At 35.1% G+C, this 16,334-nt stretch overlaps 1 protein-coding gene across 2 annotated transcripts in view; it reads right to left on the reverse strand.

The window, feature by feature from the left end:
• The window catches only part of SLIT2 (slit guidance ligand 2), a 380,046-nt gene that overhangs the window by 133,876 nt on the left and 229,836 nt on the right, over positions 1-16,334 (reverse strand). For both annotated transcript variants that reach the window (XM_082391835.1, XM_082391836.1), the window contains one exon: positions 8,693-8,764. In XM_082391835.1, coding sequence (XP_082247961.1) covers positions 8,693-8,764 — 72 coding nt within the window. The remainder of the gene's footprint in view (positions 1-8,692; positions 8,765-16,334) is intronic.

Genomic DNA, 16,334 nt, shown 5'->3' on the forward strand with positions numbered 1-16,334 from the left:
CTATGCGGCTGCTTCCCACTAGCTATCTATTTTACGTTTGGTAGTGTATATATGTCCATGCCACTCTCTCACTTTGTCCCAGCTTACCCTTCCCCCTCCCCATATCCTCAAGTCCATTCTCTAGTAGGCCTGTGTCTTTATTCCCGTCTTACCCCTAGGTTCTTCATGACCTTTTTTTTTTTTTCCCTTAGATTCCATATATATGTGTTTTTCTTATTTTCCCAGGAGAAAGAACGGTATGGAGAGTACCACTGGTGGTTTCTTTCAGACTTTTAGCCTACATGTTCTTGCCCACACTGCTGTGTCTTCTCCTCATTTCCTACCCCCAGCCCTCCTCTCTGTTTCTGTTCAAATTCCGACCCATCCATCCTCTCTGATCCTCCACTGTCCTAGTTTGTAAGAGTGTGACTTGAAGCAACTGCTTTATCTTTAATTTCAGGAAAATAATGTTGTTAAAAAATATATTCTCTTTAAGATTTCTCTCAGCATTAACATTCTATGATTCTCTTTTCAGTGGTAAGTGCTCCTCTTCTGATGCTCTAGAAAAACTCTAGACTGCCTCTTTTATTTTTTCCTAGCACTGGTAAATTTAGTCTTAGAGAATGCAGTATGTTTTTATTAAGAGAGATCACTCTGTGCCTCACTCACATAAAATTTCTAAAGCTGATCTGATTGTCTTTAAGACTAAAAATAATTTAGCCTAGTTTCAGATTTTGATTAATTCTCAGTATGAGAGACAATATATAACGTTGCTAAGTATAAATTTTTAAAAAGAGGTAATTAAATGACAAAAACGGTTGAACATTTGCTTACTTGGTATCCTGAAATATAACTGGAGACACTGCATTCTGTTACTTTTTTTTTTAACATCTTTATTGGAGTATAATTTCTTTGCAATGTTGTGTTAGTTTCTGCTGTATAACAAAGTGAATCAGCTATATGTATACATATATCCCATATCCCCTCCCCATTCTGTTACTTTTAAGTAAGTCTTTTTCAGGATTTCCTGTTTTCATTTTTAAAAATCTAGATACCATACTGTTTGAATTACACATACAAAACATACCTTCCTGCATTAACTTTAGTTGGTTTTGCCCTTACTCATAGAAAATTCATATTTCAGTGCAGTGTCCAAGTAATAAAATCTTATTACTAATTTTCTTTTTGTAAAAATTAGAACACCATAAAATATACTTAACTCTGAAACAATAGTGAACATAAAAATTCTTTAATAATTTCTAAGCCAGGCAGAGTTTCTCAATGTCTCAACAAAATTATTATGACTATGCTCAACTTTTCCAGGGTTTTTTAGGTATGAGAAATAGAAGTGTCATTCATATTTATCTCACCACTGTAAGATGACAAACTCCAAGAATCTAGCTGACTTAAAACACATCAAAGTCAATATGAGGGAATAACAACATTTCACTATTTTAAAAGCAACCTGATAAAAACATAAATATAATGGGAGAAAAAGAAAAAAAAGTGCTGGTAAGGATATGGGCAGGATCTGTTCTATTTCTTCCCTGTGTGTATAAAATTCAGGTGAATATGAGTGCCTAAATATACAAATCTTATGCTAATAATGATTGTTTAAGAAGCAGTTCAAGATTTAAATTATAATACATAGAGGGCATAAGAAAAATTTAAATTAATTCATATCAGTGAACATCCTGGAGAGAGGTATCAGCAACCATATTATTTACCTCGGCATAAAAGCACATCTGTGTTAGCCTGGACATTAATGAAGAAAATAACCAAGGAAAGGACTCTTCTTAGGAACCCAAAATAATTTATGTTATTTGAGAATTTAACCCTTTTGCAATGTTTCAATAACATTTTGTTTTTCTCACAGGAATAAAGAATCTCACTTTTTATTGGAATAAGCTGTGGTATAAAGTTATATTCATTTGATAATTTATTAGAAGGAAGCTAAAGGTAGTTCTAACAGAGATGGTAATAGACACTGGAGGAAAGACAACTAAGTTGACCTTCATGTTCTGGTAAGTCTAAGTAGACTAATCAAGGGAGGTAGAAATTGAAACTGACAATGATGATTGCTAGCATTTATTGAATGCATAGCAAATGGCAAGGTCTGTAGATATACCCGTCTCATTATTTCTCACAATTACTTGAAAAGGTAGGTATTATCATTATTCTGATTTTATAGATAAGAAAATGAGGCTCACAGAAGTTCAATAAATTATGCAAAACAGGTAGTAAATATTTAGTGAAACCTTGATTCAAATTTAAATCTATGTATTGCTGAAGCCTTCATTAGATACACAGGTGGCTAGGAAAAGAGATTCAGGAGCTATTCATTCTGCGAATGGAGGTTTCAGCTGTATTTCTAATGGCCAAGTTTCAAGGAAGAAGCCAGTAGACGAAGAATGTTACAGAATTTCTGAAAAGGAAGAGATTACCCTAGGTGAAAATAATCGTGTGAGGAAGAGAAAAAAAAAATCCCGTCATCCCTAAAAGATGGATAGAATCCAGTAAGACAGAAATAAAAGTGGGCATTCCCTATGGAGGAGACTGGTTCAAAGAACACTTGTGAGCAGAGGTTCTACAATGTTCACAGTAAATGTCTGCAAGAGAGGGGCCATTCTGATGTGAGCGAAGAACTTGTGTGCAGATTCGGGGGGAGGGGGGCTGGGAGCCTGCATGGGTGTCAGAATGTTGGGACTAGTCAGAATATCTAAAGAGACTAGATGGCATGCCATTCGATAAAAATCGCTGCTCTCTCAGGGAAGAGCCTATATTCCTACAGACCCTGCAGAACTACTGTAGACAATACTCTGCTAAATCCCCATGGCTTTGCCATAATGCCTATAGCAAAATGTTTTTGTTTTTGTTTTTAATAAGCTGCATGATTTTGAACCAGGTAGTGATGGGATGAAAAACAATGCTTTATGAAAACAAATCTGGCTGCAATGTTAAAACTATCTAATGAGAATATAAACTAGAGATCAAAACTCAATTAGCAGGTTATTGTAATCGCTCAGAGGTAGAAAAGAGTGGCTGTCCAGGGTTGGGGAAGTAAGAAACCTAAAGATCTGTTCTGTCTCAAGGACAACACGCAGCCACAGAAACATCATGACAATGACTATTTTATACTGATACATATGTGAATTAGATTCCCAACTATTCAATCAAAATGTCTTGTGTTTTTTTTCTTTTTTGTTTTTTTGTTTTGGAAAACGTTGATGAAGATACGTTATTTAGACTCAATTTTACATGAGAGAAAGCTAACAGTAATAAAGAGTGGTAAGGCACCCAGGAGAAAGAGCAAAATGCGATGTTGAAGAGGTTATTGGTAGCAAACTTGACCATAGTTGTTGGGGATTATCACAGTTCAGTGTGGTTTTTTAGTCCGAGTTCAAACCAGGCAAATTCTAGGACCATGGACAGTTCCCATGGTACTGACTGTGGCAACTGCTGAGTTCCTAATACATTTTACATCTAAGAACCCAGACAACTGCTGGTTGCTGGTTGTCCCCTATGTCCACAGGCAGCATTCTGGATGTTAAGAGAGGCCCTGGTCCTTATACCATAAAACTCAACTTCATTTGCTATTTATCTAACTGAACAGCCATTGTTACAGGTTTGTTCAGAAGGTTCTACCTCCCTCTAAAGACCTGTATGTGGTATTTAATCTAACGCTAAAGATAGCAAGCCCCTTGAGTGAGAAACCAACCTCCCTTTCAAAGTCTCTTCAGCCTCAGGCTTACTGAAAACACTTTTTGGGAGGAGCTAGGGGCACTAAAAGTTACAATTTCAATTTGATAAAAATGGATTTTATTTTTATGATAATTATGTAAACAGTATGTAATTAAGTATGACAAGAAATGTAGTAAACTAAACATGAAAAGTAGCTGATTATGGTAGACATTCTGTAAATATGACTTAATTTATAGGACAAAGCTAAAGTAAGTCTTGCATTTGAATGGTTAAATATATAATACACTCTTCTGACTGTTACATATTTATTCTATATTATGTGAGCAACCTTGTTCCCTTATCATCATCAAGAATGCAGATGATAGAGGAAAAGAAACTATTAGATTGATATTTTAAAATAGAGAAGTGTGAAAAAAATAGTAAAATATATATCTTTCTGTGTCCCTAGTATAGAACTGTGAATTTTCCTCCTATGGGTTTTAATTGATCCATTAATAAAATAAATTGAAGATGACAGAGTTCCAGAAAAATATTAAATTTCTAAATAACATAAATAGCTGTGTAGCAACATATAGATTAACCTTCTCTTCCCTATTTGCCAAATCTTATCACCAAGAATCAGTGCATCCCAAATTGGGTTATCTGTTTCCTAAAAAGTCATGGCCATGCATTCTTGTTTCCCAAATGATACCATGACTTACTCAAAAAGAACCAAGCTAAATCATCTTATAACTTAAATCATCTTATAACCCTTGTCTGTAAACTAATGTATGTTATAAAAGAATGAATATAAATATTTTCCTTAACCTATTTTTTAACAACAGGTAGTTTTATTGGAAAAGGAGGGTAAGATTCATAACAGATGAAAATTTAATGGAATTGGTATAATGCAAGCAAATAGAAAAGGAATGTATTTATTAATGAACAGTAAATAGTAAAGTTTGGAACACAGAGTACATTTTGAGGATACACTGCAACATGAAAGAAGAATAAAAACCAGGTATGGTGTACTTTAAAGAGTCTACCTAAAATAATGTTTGTTGGAATTTAGTTATTTTAAGTATTCAGGTTCAACTCATTAAAGAAACTAATGTAAGGTATGTTAGAGTTTGCTTTTGCAGTGTGAGTAACTATTGGCAATCCATTTGATTTTTAAGTTCATATATTTGCACTTCTTTGCTTAAATCCTAAGATAACATGACTAGAAATGATTTCTCATAAAAACAAGAGACTCTTGGAACATTTTTATATTCATAAAATACCTACTTAGAGAATAATCTTGCAAGTCTCAGCAATAAGGCAAGATTTATTATAATTTGAATATTCTCTTAAATTATTCAATTAAATGGAAATGCCTCATACATACTTGTAAACAAAACTGGCACAATGTAACATGTCTTTGTTCAGAAATCGATCAGGAGGCAGCCAAGGCTTTATTAGTCAGTGTTAAATATATTAAATATATATACAAAGTTTATCAAGGAAAATCATATAAACATTGATTATCATTTTGGTGAGGCATCATTTGGTAATGATATGGTATCAGTACTTGAATTCATACTTGGAGAGTTCAAACACACAGATGTAAATCCTATGTAAAAGTGCTGCCAGTGACTTTTATAAACACTATTATTTAGTTGATATTTTAATACTATCTTGTTATTCTCAGATCTCACTGTCTAAAATGCCAGAAAAAAGAAACTGGTTTAAGTAGCAGGTGGAGAAAATTGGGTAACAAAATAAAATATAAAGCGTTTTAATCCAGTTTGGAAATTAATAGAGGTAAGCAAAAAAGTTATGGGAAGTTCTCCCTGGAGATGTTTAACAGCAAGATAAATATCCAGCTGTCTAGAACAGTTTTACTGTGGCTTGCCTGGAGGAAGAGGAATAAGATCTGCTAATTTGCAAAATTTCCACAGCATCAATTTCATATTGTCAGGATGCTGCCTTGAGCATATTTAGCCAATCCACAAGATTAAAGCAAGTGCTTCCAGTGAAAATCTTCTGATAACTGGAATTTGTTCTGAATAAGGCCTGAATACGTGGTAAATCCAATAAACTCGGTACAGTGCATTAGACTAGTCTTTTAGACAGCGCTATACAGAATATCAGCTTGATGCAACTAAAGCACGTATTCCTTCTGTGCAGCCTTACTTCTTCTCTTTTACTCCCTGAATGACTCGAAACACTAGCCATGATGGCACCATGCAGGGTTGTCCAAACTGTAAACGTACACACTGGAATAATAAATAAGACAAAGCACTATGCCTCTCCTTCCCACAATGAATGTTAATAATATTAATAATGTCAATATTTATGGACTTTTATCGAGTCATTACTTGATGACATACAGTTACCATTTTAACAATAATACAAATTAAAATTTACTCTCAGTTCTAACATATTTTACCAAATATCCTTCTTAATTTTTAATGATAAAACTAGACTTCACACAAAGTCCCATGAAATTGATCATTTGGATGCCACTCTACTTGGCTTCCTCCATATGCAGATTGCTATGCTTCTTACCACTGCTGCTATTCCGAATTAGTATTGGTTCGCCTTGAAAAAAAGGTAATATTTCTTACATCATACACACACACACACACACACACACACAATACACACACACACATTCCACTGCACTTTAATTTTTATCCTCCAAACCAATCGAAACCCAGAAATCAGGCCTTGCATAGGTCTTAATACATTTTTACTTTCTCAGTCTGCTTTTACCGGCCACTACTCACCAGTATACAGTATGAACCAACCTCCTTGAAGACTCCTTTATATTTTCTTTCAGTAACTCTTTTCTAAAGTATTCCCTGATAACTTCAAGCAATATCAATACTTTTATCTCTTTCTTTCCTCAGTACCTGTTGCATTTAATTTGTTTATAAATCAGGGTCTTGTGTATATTCATTTAGTACTTTCTGATAGATTTATTTTCCCATTTTTGCAGCTCTAATGTCTAATTGACCCATGATAGACATGGGTCTATCTGATCGATTACTAATATTGCAAATTAGTTTATGTTCTCCTTTCCTCTCTCCTTAGTATAAGTTTTTCAGTGCTAACTTCTAGCAGTTGATTAGTGAATACTTGCTGAATGAATACTGTACTATATTTTGTAGCATATTACTGTTCTAAGGTTTTTCACATATGGTTTTTCTCTAGTAACCACAGCAAATGTAAGAAATTATTATACTGATTTCATAAAAGTAAAAATTAAGGCTCAATGAAGTTTACTGATTTGTCATGTTTACAAAACCAAAAAATAGCAAGAGATTCTGAGACAGTCCTAAACTCATCTCACAGTATACATAATAACTGCCTTTAAAATGGTAGAGAGAGGGGATGATGCTTTTCTTTTTATCTCTAAACTTTTAAAATCACATTTTTAAAGAATAAATGAAGAGGAATTAAGGAAGAATCCCACCATGACTGGTATCTCACTCCCAAATGCATCCTTAAATATGGGAGAAGGATTACTTAATAGACTTGGATTCCTTAAATATCTTTGCTAAGGTTAAAAGCCACCTGTTTTAAGGCTTTAGAGAAAATACTATTGTAAGCTTGAAAGTGGCATTCTCAAAGGGTGGTCAACTTTGGCCATTACTGTCCTTTTACAGAGACATATAGGCAACTCGAGTAGGTGCTACATAGGGATCTTTACGTTGTTCTGACCAGACATAATATACAGAGGCAGTTTTGAACGCCCTACATCTCTGAATCTATCTGAAGACTTCCCTAAGTCTTCATTAGAGATTAAAAACAAAGCAAATCAAATCTCTTTAACATGTAAACGCTCATAAAAACCTAGGGCCAGGATTTTGACGGCTCTACACATTTATACCTAGAAGTCTACATTTTTTCTGTCTTTACCTATACACTTAGAAAGTACAAATTAAAAAAAAAAAAATTTACATTGAGGAGAGGATGTAGAGGCCATAACTTGTAGCTTTATAAACAGTCTTCTTTGACGAAGGAAAACATCTGTCTCACTTTCGCTACTGGAGAAATATTGTTGGATCTCACCATGGAGAATTCGGAATATAAGTTAATTCTTCAAGTGCCTGCCCTGTTTATTACTAGCTAAGAAATACTGAATTCCTGATAGTTAATCTCAGCACACAGGGGCCTTTTCCCCCCACATTCCAAACTAATGTAAAAGCTACAGAAAATGTTTTACGTTTTAGATTCACGGTGAGTCAAAAACCATCATTTTAAAAGGCTAACAAGATATTTTTAAATTTATTAAGATATATATCGATGATATTAGGATTGCCACTGTGATCTTAAATCTGGTATGAAAATAGCTATCCACACTTACAAAAAACACATCTACACAAGACACTAGATTAAAGATTTATCAAGGGATAATACAGAAACATAGTTTTCTTTTTCCTTTCTTTTTTTTTTTTTTGCTTTTTAAAGAAGGCTATACATATATTCTTTCATAAAGATATAGGAGGGAAAAGATGCAAGAAAAGTATTCACACAAAGGGAAAGACAATTTTCTCATTCTCACACTGTTGGCACTTAATGAAAATGGTGATCTAAAAGCTATTTTAAAAAGCTGTAGCTCTAGGCCACAGGTATCTCTAACAAGAAAATATCATCTACTCTTTCCAGAAAAAAAATATTCTGCATTTCCAATAAACATGGATAACAAGTGAAAAAGGAGCTATTGAAATTAGCTCACAGTAAGGGGAAGAAAGTACATTGTAAATACCTTTCAATCAAATAATTTCTTTAGATTTCACAAGATTAATCACAAGGTCTGAAGAATGAATTTGATAACAACTTCAGTTTCAAGACATCTTCTAAACGAGAATCTCTTCAGATAGCTTGTGAAAACAATTTAAAACTTATTGTTATAAGCTCTCCTAAGGAAGCATAAAGATGTATATAGGTTTTCACCATTTTTTTCCTGACACTTTATTTAATATAAATTAAACTTGGAAAATGGATAATTAAAAAAAAAGTATCAATTAGAAAAAATACTTACAGATTTTTAATATCAACTGCCCCACGGAAAGCTTTCCTTGGAATTGCCTGAATTTGGTTTTCACTGAGGTCACTAAAAATAACAAAAAAAGAAAAAAGATCAAGTTATAAATGTTATTTAAGAATTATTTTAATCAATGTGTTTGAAAAGTGATAGGACACTTCCAAAAAAAAAAAGAAAGCTAAAAAAATACTAAAGGATCATAATTAAATCCATAGCATTAGATGCAATTTCTAATACAAATATTTTATATATCTAATATAAATTAAAAAGTTGGACTAAATGGTTTCTTGAAGTAATCTTTCAGATCTTTAATTTCATAATAAATTATTAAATATGGTTCTCTTAAATTTAAGAGTTGATTCACTTCTGTGTAATAAAATATTTTTTTAAAACAAGTAGTAAATTGTTCATAACTCAATTTCAAGGGGTTCTAAAGTTTTAGTACTTGATATTTCTCCAATATCACTAACATAACTTAAGAAGTATATAGGAAAGCAGTCCCTTTTAACATCCTAGAGAAGACTGAGCAAAAACTGATAAAACCTGGGCAGTATGATTAAGTTTTCATAGCACTTTAAGTAATCTTGAAAATGGAACACGGCAGTACTGGCCCAACAATAAAACCCACAGTTCTTGCATGAAATATTAGCAGCAGGTTGATTTAGAACCTTCTTTAAATAATTCTATTATAACCATAAACACAGACTGTCTATATTTGCATTTTAATTTAATCGAGAAATACATTTTAATCAAGGGAAAAAAAGCACTCTTTGAGTTGAAATGAGAGTTTGTAAAAATCACTCATGTCATGAAATGGATCATTATTTTTCCTTCAGAGTTCAGATGCAATTCTATAAGCTCACATAGTATTATTAGCATTAACAAGTAGGATATAAATACACATGCAAGAAATGTCACTGAAAAGAGGAAATTTTAAATAACACTACCACATAGCAGAAAGCTGAAATATCAAATAAAGTATTAAAGTAACAATGAAGGTACTAAAATTATCTTTAAATTCAAGATAACTGACGCTTGTGAAGAAAGACGAAGCTACTGACCACGGGTACATGCCTGCCAAAACGGAGTCATTTTCCAATTTTGTGGAGGCATTTTGGACGAATTCACCAGCATTCTCTCCCCCAATGCTTCTTATGACCAGAGCTGGTTGCTCACACACTTGTCGCCACACAATAGAGATAACTGGCAGATACAGAGATTTACTGTGTGGTTTTGACCTCATTAGCACCAAGTTTTAAACAAGTGAGATTTGCATTTATATCTCAATATCTGCAATGTTCAAATAAAAAAAAGTTTGCTAAGCAATTTGTAGGGAAATAATGTTAGTCTAAAGAGTAAAGGTCTTTAGCAAAAAAGCAAAGAAAAACACATACATATTTTATTCCAAACAGTAAGTTTGTAATATGTGCTTATGTAGGAGTTAAGGCAGCCATTCATGCCCTAAGTGAACTGTTATCAATAGCTTCAGTATATCCCTAAGAGTAATAAAACTTTATTTCCTTAAAAATTGCTTACTTCTCCAGCTTGTCGTTGGTTCAGACTAACTTCCCTCCTTTGTTTAATTACATCGAGTTAGAATGTTTAATAGCATATATTTAAAAGCCTAATGTCAGAAACAGTGCTCAAAGGAGGCTACTGAGCTAGGAGAAGGTAAAGAGAGATACTGGAGAAAGAAAATTCAGAAAGTAATAAGAAATGAGAAGGGAAAAGACTGAATTCAAGCAAATTTAATTCTAGAGCACTTCGTGAGAACAGATAGTGTTTTTTATTGTTGTGCCCCGGTCAGTTCAATGTTTTCTCACCACTGATTTTTTTTTCCCACTTCTCCTAGAACAGAGACGGCTTTAGAGACTGTGTAGGTGAATAAAAATGGCAGAGATGTTGGCTTCAGACCTTGCCTGCTTCCCAGGCTCTGCAGTCTTCCCCTCCCACCAGCTGGGGCCATTTCATTCGCCACCTGCAGTCCCAGCTCTTCTCAGCCTCTAGGCACAGTTTTTCTAGGGTCATGGTCTCAAAGAGGGTGAGGGTGTGGTGGGAGGACAGTCAGGAGGATGACTTCAGGCGGCTCATAGAGATGGGGTCTCTGCTCTTGTGCTCCGCTTACTCTGGCAGCCAAATTCAGTTATGGATCTCAGGTCCCTTCAGTTAAGTGGGCAATAATATTCACCCATGACAGGAGGAAGAAACTTAACAAGTTTTCAGTACCTGCTATGTGCAATACTTAAATTTTTAGAGATAATATCAAATTTATGTTTTGTAACCCACGTGGCCATCTTGTGAAGTAGATATTATTATTATCATTATTATTACTATTTGTTATTATTAAAGAAAGCAAGCTTCAACGATATCAGGTGCTAAACAATGACAGAAAGTGTTGAAGTATCAAGAGATGTAGAGGAAATCCAGATAAATATTGAGTCAAGATGTGGGGATTTCTAAAGATGACACTGAGGGCTACTTAATCTATCTCAATATGTCCTTCCCGTGGCCTAAAACTTAGATTTTTTCTTAACTCATCCTAGCCTCTGACTTATGTCATTTGCATTTTTGTGTGAAATAAATAGCACAAGCAAGAGTACGGAGGTAGAAAAATAGAACTTCCATGGGAGTAGCTTTTGGTCTGGTTTGCTTAGAAGGTATAACATGCAGTGCAGTAATAAGAGATGAGGTTGGAAGGAAAAGTGAGGGGTGTGAGGAGTAGACATTTTGATACCGATTGAAGAGTGAGTTCTTATTTCAGCAGACAGTGGCAGGGAGGGAAGAGTGACGTATGGGAGCAGGACAGATGCTCTTCCTTAGATTAAAGTGGCAGTAGAATTTAGGAGAATACAAGGGGTCAAAGACTCAAATTTGGATAACCAGATACAAGATTTTTATGATAGTTGGGGAAAAAGTAATGAGAATTATGAAGCAACATAATAACCATCAATACATTGCTTGTTCACCCTGGGCTTGTTAATGGATGGGCTCCCACCCTTTAGATAGAAAAGGAACAAGAGATTAAGAGTGGTATCAGGGATGCATGAAGAACCAAAACTTATAAGTGAATTGTATGTGGCTATGGATTAGGCAAAGAAGAGAGAGAAGATAGAAGTCATTTTGAACTTCGATAGAGGAACCATTAACAAAATTGGGAAATCAAAATTTACAGTGTCTATTATGAGTTTGGTTGTGGAAATTTTTCAGTCTCGTTGGAGAGATGTGATCTATATCTCACAGTTTGATGATAACAAAGGTAGTATAGAATAAGTAAAGCATGAGTGGAATCTTAGAAAAGTGATCCAGGAGATCAGAGAAGTAACAGTCATTGGAGGCTTGGTTGATTCAGGCCACTTTCAAAATAGAAAGGGAATTTTTTGAAATTTGATGAAAATTACTGAGCTCAATATTTCTCATCCTCCAGTGTTGGTACGGGTGGGTGGCAGAAATCCAAGGAGAGAGGAGGTATGCCAGAGGAATTAAGAGCATAGGCTGCAGACTGAGAAGTGAAGTAGGTATTATTATTATCATTATTATTACTGTTTGTTACTATTAAAGAAACCAAGCTTCAGCGATATCAGGTATTAGTGCTAAACATTTATTAACCATGTGACCTTGCGAAAATTGCTTACATTTTCTGTATGTCAGTTTCTTCATCTGTAAAATGAAACAATAACAGTGTCTATATCACAGGACTGTTGGTGGATTCAATGAAACACTCTTTAAAGTGCTCACAAAGTGACTGGCACACAGTAACTACCACAGAGGCATTGGTTACATACATATTACAATTATGCTACTAGGAGAATTTGCTCTGCGCCCCTAAGTGTATCTGCTCTGTTCCTTGAAGACCATTGTAGGCAATGTGATACATTACTGATGGGAGTGCATTGTTCTGTGAACTATGTGTATGAGAAAAATGAGTCAGAACTACTGAGTTAGTTAGGATAGTGCTGCCAAGGTAAGAGTCTGTAATTATATCACTAGGCAATAGAGTGTAAAAGTGTGCTTCCGAGTAGGAAAATGGCTTGATTGGAGTTGATTTTTAGGAAGATTGATCTGGAAACAGAAATTCAGAGCAGGCAGGGACAATGGGCAGAGAGGGGCACTGGGCAGTAGGGTGGAGAAATGGGGGGTCTCCAGTGAACTAGGCAATTCTTTTTGGAGAGCATTAAATAATAAAGTTGAGAGTTGGAGTTAGGTCCAAATATAAGGTCTTTGATGCAAGTTAAGGGGCTTGTCATCTTGGGGAGAGTTTGGAACCACTCAACTTTTCTGAGGAAAGGAATAGCAAAATGCAAAAAGCGTTTGGGGAAAACAAGTGTGATAATTGGGGAGCTGGGATGGAAGACAAGGAGACTAAATTAGCTTTGTAAATTTTTGGACACAAATAAATGGAAAGATATTACATGCTCATGGACCGGAAGAACTAATATTGTTAAAATGTTCAAAGTGATCTACAGATTCAGTGCAATCCTTATCAAAATTCCAATGGCATTTTTCACAGAAATCAACAAACAACCCTAAAATTTATTTGGTCCCACAAAAGAACCTGAAGAGCCAAAGCAATCTTAAGAAAGAAGAACAAAGCTGGTGGTATCACATTTCTTGATTTCAAGCTATGTTACAAAGTATAGTAATAAAAACAGCATGGTATTGGCAGAAAAACAGAGAGATCAATGGAATAGAGTTGAGAGCCCAGAAATAAATCCACACATATATGGAAAATTAATTTATAACAAAGGAGTGAAGAATATACAATGGAGAAAGGACAGTCTCTTCAGTAAATGGTTTTGGAAAAACTGGACTGCCACATGCAAAAGAATGAAACTGGACCACTGTATAACATCAACATAGACACTCAAAATGAATTAAAGACTTCGACATAAGACCTGAACCATAAAACTCCTAGAAGAATACATAGGCGGTAAGCACCTTGACATTGGTCTTAGCAATGACTGTTTTATATCTGACACCAAAAGCAAAGGCAACAAAAGCAAAACTAAACAAGTGGGACTACCTCAAACTAAAAGTTCCTGCATAGCAAAGAAAACCATCAAAAAATGAAAAGGCAACCTACAGAACCGAGAAAATATTTGCAAAACATTTATCTGACAAGGGATTAATATCTATAACGTGCAAAGAACTCATGCAACTAAACATCAAAATTCAAACAACCCAACTAAATGGGCAGAGGATTTGAATAGATGTTTTCCAAAGAATACATATAGACGCATGAAAAGATTCTCAACATCACTAATCATTAGAAAAATGCAAATCAAAACCACAATGAGATATCACCTCACACCTGTCAGAATGGCCATCATCAAAAAGACAACACATAACAAGTGTTGGCAAGGATGTGGAGAAAAGGAATACTTTTGCACTGTTGATGGGAATGTAAAATGGTGCAACCACCATGGAAAACAGTATAGCAGGTCTTCAAAAGATTAAAAATGGAACTACCATATGATCCAGCAATCCTACTCCTGAGTATATATGCAGAGAAACAAAATCACTCTCTTGTAAGAATATCTGCACCCCAATGCAGCATTATTTACAATAGCCAAGACATAGAAACAACCTAAGTCCCCATCAGCAGATGAATGGATAAAGAAGATGTTTTATATATATATATATATATATATATATATGCATGTGTGTATATATACATGCATATATATACACACACACACACATATATATATACACACACACACATACATGCACAATGGAATATTATTCAGTCATGATAAAGAAGGAAATCCTGCTATTTGCCACAACATGGATAGACCCTGAGGGCACATGCTAAGTGCAGTAAGTCAAGCACAGAAAGACAAATACTGCATGATCTCACTTACATGTGGAATCAAATAAAAGTGGAACTCATAGAAAGAGAGAACAGACTGGTGGTTGCTGGAGATGGAAGGTGGAGGATGGGAGAAATGGGTGAAGGTGGTCAAAAAGTACAAACTTCCAGTTGTAAGATTAATATGTTCTGGGGATGCAATGTACAGCAAGGTGACTGTACTTAACAATAATGCACTGTATATTTGAAGATGCTAAGAAGGTAAATCTTAATAGTTCTTATCACAAAAGAACTTCTAACTATGTGAGGTAATGAATGTTAACAAAGCTTATTGCAGTGATCATTTTGTAGTATAGCAAATATAATGTTATATGTCAATAAACCTGGAAAAAGACCAAAAAAAAAGTTTACTGCAAATGCTCAGGCATAATTTGGAATTTTCCATATGAATTAAAATATTGAACATCTTAAATCTGAAAGCCTGGTTTATTCATTTTCTGAAATGACAAGGAAGTGAGAAGAGCTGGAAAGACTGTCCCATTCTGAAGCTAATCTTGATAAGGAGGATATGAACGAGGGTGAATATAAGTGGTTTCAAACAGGAAAGGCTCTACGTTCTTGGTATTTGCACAATTGGAAAGATATAGGCCTACTAGAGCTAGGCCTGAGAAGTGGCCCTAGTGGTCATCACCCTGGAGTTTCCCATTTTAGATCCTTCTCCTTCTACTACATACAACCCACTCACAAAACCACTTCAGCAGTGTCTTCAACCAAGCCTCTTCCTCCCATTCTCTATTGCCATGGTCCCTGTTAGAATATCATCACCATTTCATACATGACTGAGATTCCAAACCGATATCTTTGCCTTAACTTATGATCCCTTCCAAGGCATCCGCCACATTGGCAACACAGTTATATTTCCAAAATTGACATCATGTCAAATAACCGCCTCCTGAATTCTTCTCCATCTCAGTTAAGAGGACACCATTCTTACAGTCGTTCAGACCAAAAACTCTGGAGTCCTCATTGACATCTCATATTCTTCCACACCCAACATCCAACCCACCAGCAAATTTCCATGACTCTTCAAAATATATTCAGAATTTGATTTACCTACACCTCTGCTCCTCTGACAAAGCCACCATCCCCGCTTCTGTGGATTGTCTTAATAACTTCCCAACTATCTCTCTGCTCCTCCCTTTGCCTTCCTATAATCATATCTTGCCACATCTCTGATCAAAATTCTTCATTGGACTTATAAATACTACCAAATGTAAAATAGCTAGCTAGTGGGAAGCAGCCGCATAGCACAGGGAGATCAGCTCGGTGCTTTGTGATGATCTAGAGGGGTGTGATAGGGAGGGTGGGAGGGAGATGCAAGAGGGAGTAGATATGGGGATATATGTATATGTATAGCTGATACACTTTGTTATAAAGCAGAAACTAACACACCATTGTAAAGCAATTATACTCCAATAAGGATGTTAAAAAAAAAATTCTTCGTTGATGTCCCATATCATAAGGAGGGAAAAGCTCAAAGCATTACAAGGTCTACAAGGCCCCCAAATCAACTGATTGACACCTTTGACCTCATCTCTTTCTCCTCCCCACCTCGCCCACTCTTCTCCAGTCACACTGGTTTTCTTGGCATTTCTTGAAACCTTCAGATTGTGTCTCACTTGTGGGCCTTCTTTGATACTTCCTGTGCCTTCTATTTCATTCATTAATTCTATTCTCTTAATTCACCTTTTATAAAATCATTCTTCCAAATCTTCAGATTATCCACATTTTATTTTGTCTTTAAGCACCTAGTTCCTATCGCCATGAAAT

The sequence above is a fragment of the Balaenoptera borealis genome (assembly GCF_965194805.1).
Source record: "Balaenoptera borealis genome assembly, chromosome: 4".
Classification (NCBI taxonomy): domain Eukaryota; kingdom Metazoa; phylum Chordata; class Mammalia; order Artiodactyla; family Balaenopteridae; genus Balaenoptera; species Balaenoptera borealis.